Genomic DNA, 9800 nt, shown 5'->3' with positions numbered 1-9800 from the left:
CTAACTGAATAATGACACTTTGTTACTCCTGAATAAAGTCACACACCTGTCCCCCTTGGGGTTACTCTCTGCACTAAATGAATCGCAAAATTATTAAGAATCGTTCTAGCTATACTGCCATTCAAGGCAGCACTATCGAGATCGTCAAGAATGTTTCTTTTCAAAAGAAAAAAACTACATGTAGAAGGAAAGCATGTCAGAACAGGTCTGGGCATGTCAGCGCATGTTTGTCAGACAACAAGGGGGAAAAAAGCAAAAAGAAACACTTAAACAAAGCAGAAAACCAGCATCAAACTATTTCTAAGCACACGCACTCCTCTTATTCAAAAACAGTGCTCATCATAGATCCATCCAGGACAATACACACGATTTTTCTATTGCTACACTTTTTTCCAGTAACAGTCAATGCAGTACTACAAACGCCTGAAACACTGCGAGACGTCATCACATCCTGTCTGAAGAAGACAGCGGCAAAGACAAACACTCCTATTATTTATTGAATCGCAAGGTTATTTCCTGTGTCTGACTCTTAATGACGTTCACTTTTACAATAACATTTAACCAAAAAAGCACCGTGCACGAATCTTGATTTAACGATATTCACCCCAAAGGCTCATCATGGTCATTAGAATCACAACACCAGTAAATTACCACTGCTCTTTTAAAATAATAAGTGAGACCACTCAGCATCATCACCAGGCTTATGTAATACATGACACTTTCTATGCTTGTATACTCGTTGTCTGAGGCTACACCTGCGAGCAAAAAGGTGCGAAACCCTGGGGGCAAAGTTCCATTCGCGCACGACAAAGCACGAGACAGAACGCCTTTACGGGAACAGATATATGATGTGATTGCATTCCCACTATAATAATTATTTTCTATCTTGCATTGAAGTTTAGAAAAACTATTATAAAACTATAATTTTAGGAGTCTATTAAAATTATACTTTCTATGGAAACTGTAATTGTCCTGTTACTTGGATCGCTATTAATCAAGCTCTCCAATTTTTTCTCTCTTCCCATTTCGGCCTACCGGGTTTTGTCATGCAGTGAAGCAGGCTCACATTCAAAATAATTAATTTACACTGAGGGTGCCGTGCTTCAGGAATTCCTATCCTGCACTCAGATGCAAGCATTTCTGCACAAATACCTGTAACGGCTTACTTCTTCAACATACCGAGCTCCTAACAACATCTAACAACCAAGCAGAGAAACCCACTTCTCATGAATTCAGCTTTACCATGCGACTTTCTTCTGCGCAAAAGCAATGATTTGAGGAAAGAGCGGCAAAAATTGCGCGTACTTGTGCTGGAATTGCTATGGCTTCAAAAACTGAAGCATATATGCTAATAAACTAAGAAAAAGACACTCATGTCTGGTATCGGATAATTCTTGCATAATGCTACATACACAGCCGCATTGTCCCTTCGTAAAGAAAGCACAGGACAAATTCCTATAAGCGAGAAGGGAAAAAGCTTAAGACGGAGCGCCCAGGAATAATAGCAGAGTCACCGAACATCGCTACGAAACTCAACGGCTAAGACAAGATAACAATAAGATAATAGCGGCGGGTAAAATTGCAACACTGCTAAACAAGCCCCACCATGCCATGATGACGTCACAAACACACACAAAAAAGCACACATGCGTGCGCGCACACAAGAGCTCAGGAACGCACAAGGAGAGGTGCTTTATTGGAATTTCTCCTCCACGCTCACATACCAGCATTTCTCCTCAAATACTTATAACTGCATACAGCTTACTCCATCAACATATCAAGCAAAGTGAATACTGACACTCAACAATATATAACAAAAACCAACAAATTCAATTCTCATGAACTCCTCTGCCGAGCGGCTTTCTTCTGCTCTACCTGGATGCTGACTTTTTCCCCTCACCTACATTCTGAGTAAAAGCAGTGAAAGAAGAAAAGAACCCCGAAAAATTACACGCATTTGTGCCCCAATAGCTGTGATACACGCATTTGTGCCCCAATAGCTGTGACTGCAAGAAACCGTAGCGCACGCTAATAAACTGAGAAAAAGACACCCATTTCTGGCACCAGATAGTTCTTGCATAATGCCACATACACAGTCGCATTGCCCTTGCGTAAAGAAAGCACAGGACAGGGATACACAAATTTTCTTAAGTGAGCTCTTAACCGCTCAGGAATAATCGAGAATCACCGCTTATCGCTACGAAACTCAACGGCTAGCACAACATGACAGCAACAAGATATTAGCGAAGGGTAAAAATTGCAGCAAGAAAGACATACTGAACAAGTCCTTCACTTCACAAGTCCAGACATGCGACATCGCATACAAAATACTGCTCATCGGGGAAAAGGCCTAAACCTGCGACAGAAAATGATAGAGCATACACAACTTCATTTTTCTATTTCGCGTAAACTAAACGCGGTCTGCTTGGAAAACGATGCACAAATTTTCTTAGGGAGCAGAGAAATATAGGAATTTCTGCTCCGTGCTCAGATACCAGCATTTCTGCTCAAAAAAACATGACTGCAAAATTAAGCATTGCTTACTTCCTCAAGATATCGAACACTCAACAAAATCAAACAATCCCACTTCGACTGATAGAACACTATTCAGCCTTTACCAGGAGGCTTTCTTCTGCGTAAAAGTAGAGAAAAAAAGAAAAGAGCAGCGAAAAATTTCACGCACTTTTGTTCGCATAGCTATAAGAGAAAAACATAAAATAACTAGACACACGCTAATAAACTGAGACAAAGATACCCATTTCTGCTATCAGATAATTATTGTATAATGCTACATGCACAGTGGCGTTATCCCTGCGTAAAGAGAGCACAGAACCAGGGTACACATCCCGTAAGCGAGAAGGGAAAGTCACTTCTTCTCGGACAGCTTAATACGGTAAAGTCAGAATTCTTACCAAGAAAACTAGGTCACCAAGGGCCATCTAGCCCCGCCTTAGTGAGCGACACACCTCAAAATTCCATGAGCACCTTTCCAAGGAATTTTTGTCCAATTGTATGAAGGAAGCAATGTTAGACCTCGGGCTGAAAAGGGTTACGTGGAGAAGGGAACGATCCAGTGGTGATGTTCAAACTCAAAGTCAAGAACCCTGTTTGGTCCGAAGCTGCAAGCACCGTAGTGGTGGTAGCGAACACGGAGGCGGATGAAGAAATAGGAACAGAAGGATGACGGCGAACGACCACTGCAACCCCCTACAAAGCCCCGTTTATCTTTTCTTTTTCTCCTGTGCAGTCTTAGAAGCTCTATTGAGAATGATCTCATCACGTTTCGGACGAACTCCGGCATTCCAGCCTCCACATTATCCGATAACTTGTTTCCCTTTATCTTGCTTCTACTGTGACAGAATTCGATGGCGTTTCAATGGTCACACAGCTGAAGGGAGTATGCATAGGCTCTAGCATCACCTCTAGACTGAGCGAACTCTACGTAGCTCACTTAGGTCCGGTTTCACGAACGCTGGTTAACTTTGAATCGAGATTAAGGGTTGCTAAACTTGAAGTTAACACTCAATTCTTTTTACAAACGTTCGTTGGTGACGTGATGAATGTTTCTCCCTTTAGTAAAGCAGAGTGAAGCGTTGAAATCAAGTTGTGGGACCGTTCTGTGGGACCTCGGTTCAAATGTTAATCGACGTTGGTGAAACCGTGCCATAGTCTCCAACCGCACTGTCGCATACAATCTGGATCAGCGCGAAATCCTGGTTGCCGCAATCCCGCTGGACACGCCTGCGCCGTCCGCACGTCATGTTCGTGATCCAGGTCTTCATTTGACGCTCTCTGGCAGAAGCTTTGCACCCCCAGAGAAGTTTCAACTTAAAAGGAAAGATTGGTTCAGGATGTCTGCTTGAATGAGATCCAGATTATCCCAAATTCTATTTCAGTTATTTCACCATTTGTCCGTGTCGTTTTTTTCGTACGGAGCATCGCCTTCTTGTCAGCCCGGAACTGGCAGCATATCGAACCGGGAGTGCGGGTAGCCTTGAGAGGAGTTTCCCATTTGCCCAGCGAGGCCTGAAAGTGTACCACGTGACACCAGGCAAGCGCGCGAGCGCGTCTTTTTTTTAAATATTTCATGTAAGCGCCACGAGGCAACTGTGACTAGGAGAGGCGTGCAGACGCGAACAGATGGAGAGAGGAAGGAGTGAGGGATAGGGGTGTTAGTATGCGTCCGGGGCAGACTTCATGCCGAACTGTGCCGACATTCGCCTGACAAGTCTACCCACCGGAAAACCCAGGTCAAACCCCAGACAGCACAGAAGAACTACATCCGTTATCTGCCGCGAAGCGACCTTCAGGTCATTGCTCATCTGAAGGTCGCTTCTCGGCATATCAGAAATGCTAAATAATTGCGCCTAATTAATTAATCGGCCACCACGAAAAAATACAGGCGGTTGGAACACGCGATGTCGCACAATATTCTACAGTTTCCATTCGGCTATAACGCACCGTGTTCCATTTCCATTGTATTTCTTCTTGTTTTTCTTTTCGTCGTCTGTGATTCTGTGACGCTCCTACATGTCTGCATCATTCTTCATCTGTGCACGGTGCTGCAAATAAAAGACGAAGTAATAGAAATATTGTGCTCGTTCTCAGCCATTTTGTAAGTGCGTGTGCGTGTGCGTGTGCGTGTTTTTGAAGAAGAAGAAGAAGAAGTGCGCTTTCAGTGGCATTCCTTCTCTTCTGATCTGCTACAAGGGCATCATCTTCTGTCTGAATGGACGGGCCCTACGGCAATTGGTATCGTTACGTTCGAACAAGACAGAGTGAGTAAACCGCCCTTTTTTTTTCGTTTATTTCGTGTTAGTGTCGCGAAGCAACTGTGTCTATGAGCGGCGTACAGACGTGAACAGATGGGGACGGGACGGCGGGAAGTAGTCAGGGACAGGGGTTTAGTATTCGTCCTGAGGCCACTTGAAGGCGAACTGTAGGAAGTCTGCCGGAAAATCTCAGACGACACAGCTTGTGGCAGGATTCACCACCCAGTATTCAGCACTACCTCGGCTCGGCCATGCCGCAGGTGTAAACAGCCCGTCAAATCCGTGGATGTTCATAAAGGTTTTCGGGCTATAGTTCGTTACCGGAACTACTCGTTTTTAAAAAATTGTGAACGTTTGAAAGGTAAATATTGCATAGAACTGGAAGGAGGTCATATACTGAATCTAAAAATGTAAGAATTACAACATTCTGTCGACTAGAAGTTTTTTATATGCATTTCAGCAACCCTATCTGATCAACTTTTAGCGCGGGAGAAACACGTGAATGCTAAGCCTAACGTACTCGAAACTTGCCATCTTGCAACACGTAGTGACGTTGAATCGGGCTCAGTCACCTCACTTTAGTGGGGTTAGTCTAGGTTAGGTTCTATAGGTTGCCCCCCCCCCCCCCCCCCTCCAGGCAAGCACTAGGCGCTGCGGGCGTCGAGATTGTGCATCGGGTTAGGTCAGAAGGTTCTCAGTAAAGATGGCGGATCGCCTTCAAGAAACGGATGAGAAAATTAAATTTTTATACGTTTCACGCAATATACGAGGGTCATTCCTGTTAAATTTCGTTCATAATTTGCTCCTGCTTTAGGTAAAAACATATCATTTACCTAGTTATTTTCTTTGGTTACAAAAACGCAGTGGTCCCGGTAACGAACTACATCCGCTTTTCGCACTGAATACGAGAGTTATTTATGACTTACTCGTGACTCAGCGGTTAGGCAGAGCATCTTTCACGCCGAGACTACGACGTGAACCGAGTTCAAACAAGGCAACCCGTGTTCGACTGTGACGCCATCTCTGAATGTCTTCCCGTCCACCCCTCTCAAACGCTGTAAGATGAACGTCGGCGTAGTGCCCTATGAAATTGGCCCATTACGCGCGATTCCTGTGAGAAACGTGCCGTCATATTGTCATTAGTACAAAAATGATATAAGACGAAGTGACAATACGCATTCGTACGGTGTCTTAAGATTACGAGATATAATAGTGGGCATGTATTTGGAAAGATATTTTGTAACAATACCTAGCCCGTTTGAAAAGAAAGCTCGACAGAACAGAAACAGAACAATGGGTGTCCCCTCTATGGGAATACCTACGATTTAAGAATTTAGAACCAATCGTTCCTGAATAATAATTTCAAGTTACTGTAGGGAATTAGCCTTCTCTCGCGGAACAGGGCGTACATGGATGTCTCGACATCATTCTACTGCTTTTATTATGCCTAGCGGCCCCACCGTGTTGATCTGAACTCTCTCATCATTATATCTCTTAAATATCTCTCTCTCATCACCTTGGTGCGTATTTTGTCGAAACGAACGACAAAGGTGGAGAAGATACCCCAGCGGACAGCAGTGCTTCAGATGGAATCTGGATTCGAACAGTTCAGACATGTATCTGCCTATATCGGAAGAGCCCAGATAATAACAACTTTATTTCATGATGACGATGAGGAGGAGGAGGAGGAGGGAGTTCCATCGCCAAAGGCGATACCCTACGCCATTGCTGGTGGGGAATGAAAGAATGAGTCGCCTGTGAGGTCCTACACTGTTAAAAAAGAACTTCACCACATAGCACGCTCCTAGCCAACTTTCATTTTGAATGATATCATTCTGTGTCCTGATGTGTTCAAAACAGGGGGGAGGCGCCTATCTGGGACAAGCATAATGTGTCTCAGATAGGCGCCTCCTCCCATTTTCAACAAATCAATGCACAGAATCATATCATTCGGAATGATGGTTGGAGCGTGCTATGTGGCGAAGTTCTGTTGTAACAGTGTACTGTGGCCAATAAGGTCAGAAGTTCTTTCAGGGCAGAGCGTCAATGAACTGGATTTTTCCATAAAACTCTGGTGTCGTGGTCACATTCTAAAAAAATATGCACTCCCCCCCCCCCCCATCCCACACGCACACACAAATAAAGCGTAGCAACACGACGCGACGCAATCCTTCTTCGCGGCTAAACAGGGAAAGACTTCGCGGTGCATATTCGGACGCTTTCGCAGTACGCGCAGGCTCTGTGCACGGAGAGACTTCAACCAATTGGTCATCGAGGAGTGAGAGCTTGAACAAGCGCTAACCTGAACACTTCCACGCATCTGTCTCAGTCGGCCATATACTGCACTAGGCTGACCTCTAAACTTTTCCCGGCGTGAGTTGCTTCTCGCACCCGCGCCTGTCGACAGCGAGCAGAATTCGAATCACTCCTAACTTATTCACAGCGTACATAGTTTTGGGTGCATCCGCATCCGATGACTGAGCCAACACGAGTTGAACAGCTGGATGTGAAATGCCCTTATTTGTGTGCTGCATATTTACGACGAAATATATTTTTACTTTCAGACCGACTGAGGTAAGGACAAAGCAACATTTAGTATTCCTGACTAATCACAATTGAGTGTACAGCTGAGTGCTTAGTGACGCCTGATGCAATCCATTTCTACAAAAAGGACCCTGCAAATGAAAGCGAACATTCGGCACAAGAAGATAGCCATAGTTGCGTGTGGTCTGCCCGCCGGTATCCTGTTCTCCGTCGCCGTTTGGTCCCTCTACGGTCTGACCAACAAGAATACCGGTACAGGTACAGGTACACTTCTTTACTTCATTTCCGTACACTACATCTACAATACCAAATACGCGCGAAGCATCTCGATCCGCTGAAGCTGTGGTCTTTAGAAAAGTACTGTGACTCCAGTGAATCACGTGTGTGTGTGCTACTTGCAATCGTATAGTAAACTGCCTCCTTGTGAAAAGAACCCGTTCGTGCGATCTACGTACGGATTATATATTGCATTATAACAGAGAATAGTCACTTAGGTTTTCCGTGTGGACAATAATTTGAATTGCTGGTGAGGCAATGTTTGATCTTTTTGAGTGGTGACGGGTTCCACTGACAGAAACGGGCTACAAGCGGAAATTTAGGTATTATATTTGCTCGAACTCAAATTTTCGTTTATGAAGTTAAGCTCTCCGGTAGTAACTTATTTCCTAATCGTTTGTACCTGAAAAGCAATGTTATAACCGTTATCGAAAGTGCATTAATGAAGCTAACCGGTAGTCCACTGAAAGGTAGCGCAATGCAAGACACGGTCCAAGTTAAAAGGGGGCAACGCGATATCCCGAACGGCATCTAATCGAAGTAACGCGGTGGCAACCAATCTTAGAGAGGGTTCATAATTTAAGTTATCGCTTCCACCATAAGATGCACCACCATTTACATATTTTTCATCTGGAATTTAATGTTTCGTGCATTTAAGGCATAACTTATTGTACGTACAAAAAAAAAAAAAAAACTAATTACATAATGGTGATTTGGGAATTTCGTCGCCAGGAGCGGTACTGTACCCCATTCAAGTCCCAAGTGCAAGTACACGCTTAACTTTTACACTCTGAACTTACCTTCTTCGGTGTAGTTGGATGATACCTCTACACGTTAAGAGAGAGGTACACCATCTAGGATAGGTGCTAATTCAACACCATCTGGGGTGTAAGTGAATGACATGCTAAGTGATTCAATTTTTGGTGTAAATCACGTGTGCAGCTTTGTTTGAATTGTGAGTGTATTATGCGTATCAGCCAAAGTAAGTGCATACTATGAAAATGTAATGCATTGTGCATAAATATACTCCCAATATGGCAACTGGTGCCATGTTGGATAAATATATGGTCTGATATACGCAACGCGCTTAAATTTAGTGATAAATTTGAAATATCACATAAAGTGGACGAACGAAAAGCACACATTGAAAGGCATTTCTTTTCCAAGAGAAAACCGACACTATATACATTGCTCGTCTAGCAAGCGTCTGCAAATTTGATAGCCCTGCTCGCCTTCAAAACGAAGGGTGAGGTGTCTAAGTATATTTGTAAGATTAGTTACGCACACACACACACAAAAAACACTCCACACTTTCTCCTTACAAACAAACAAACTGAAATGAGGAATTGCTTGTGGTATCAACTCATCATCAAGGTAACGTCCCCTGTCACCCATTTTTAAGTTTAGTCCTGCTGAAGGCAGCGGTGACTGCCAAAACGACGACCCCTAATTTTGACTTATGGTCTATATCTTTTCGCATCCATCTGTATGTACCAAGTTATCTATACACACACATAAGAAGTTATATATATATATTGCAAATATTCTCACAATGAAAAAGAAAACTACAGGAGCTTTGAGCATTGTGCTGCATACACCCCTGTTGCACTGATATCAGTGCTCCAAAATTTAGCATGGTGTGTAACATAAGCGTGATCGGGTTGTATTGGTACATTACTCCCCTTTTACACCAACACGGGTGCTTAGTTGAGTGTAGTATAAGTGTAATTCAGGTGTGTCCTCATAGTACACCCTTTTCACACCGGGAAGGGCGTAAAAAAATTAACTGTGTACTGTTGTCATCAATATATGTGCGAGCACTCGAGCGCTTTTTTGCATGCATTGCTAGCATGGTACACGGTGTTCTCTGCGGAAGCAAGTGCCACATTCATTTCTTTGAATTACCTTCACGCACAAGTTCGGTATTACGTCATAATGAGACCACGATTGTCACCTTTTTTCATGTATTGGTGTTGTTTTGTGCCTTGGTTTGATTTGTGACAGAATCCTACGTAACGGTGGTGTGGCGCGACTTGAATAACGCCTTTGTCTGAGCTGTATCGTCAGCTTGTTACGATAGTAATAATTTGTAGCGTGTCGTGCTATCTGAAGCAGTTTTTAAGGCAAAAGTGGTCTCTCAATACAGGTTTCGTCATGAGGGCTACCCAGTGAATAATCTGTGTAGTGTGATACGGCTGGGTGTACAGG

At 43.7% G+C, this 9800-nt stretch overlaps 1 protein-coding gene across 4 annotated transcripts in view; it reads left to right on the top strand.

Annotated features, from left to right (window-relative positions):
- Nucleotides 1-4671: 4671 nt before the first annotated feature.
- LOC135367191 (uncharacterized) overlaps nt 4672-9800 on the top strand; it is a 28454-nt gene continuing 23325 nt past the window's right edge. The window contains exon 1 of one of the 4 annotated variants that reach the window (XM_064600365.1): nt 4672-4778. In XM_064600365.1, coding sequence (XP_064456435.1) covers nt 4730-4778 — 49 coding nt within the window. In that variant the 5' untranslated portion in view covers nt 4672-4729. Of the gene's footprint in view, nt 4779-7447; nt 7581-9800 lie in introns of those variants that run through there. The other 3 variants (XM_064600358.1, XM_064600352.1, XM_064600343.1) reach the window with 3 other exon arrangements.

The sequence above is a fragment of the Ornithodoros turicata genome, chromosome 1 (assembly GCF_037126465.1).
Source record: "Ornithodoros turicata isolate Travis chromosome 1, ASM3712646v1, whole genome shotgun sequence".
NCBI classification, from domain to species: domain Eukaryota; kingdom Metazoa; phylum Arthropoda; class Arachnida; order Ixodida; family Argasidae; genus Ornithodoros; species Ornithodoros turicata.
The sequence above is the reverse complement of the archived record's forward strand: the minus strand, read 5'-3'. Positions and strand labels throughout refer to the sequence as shown.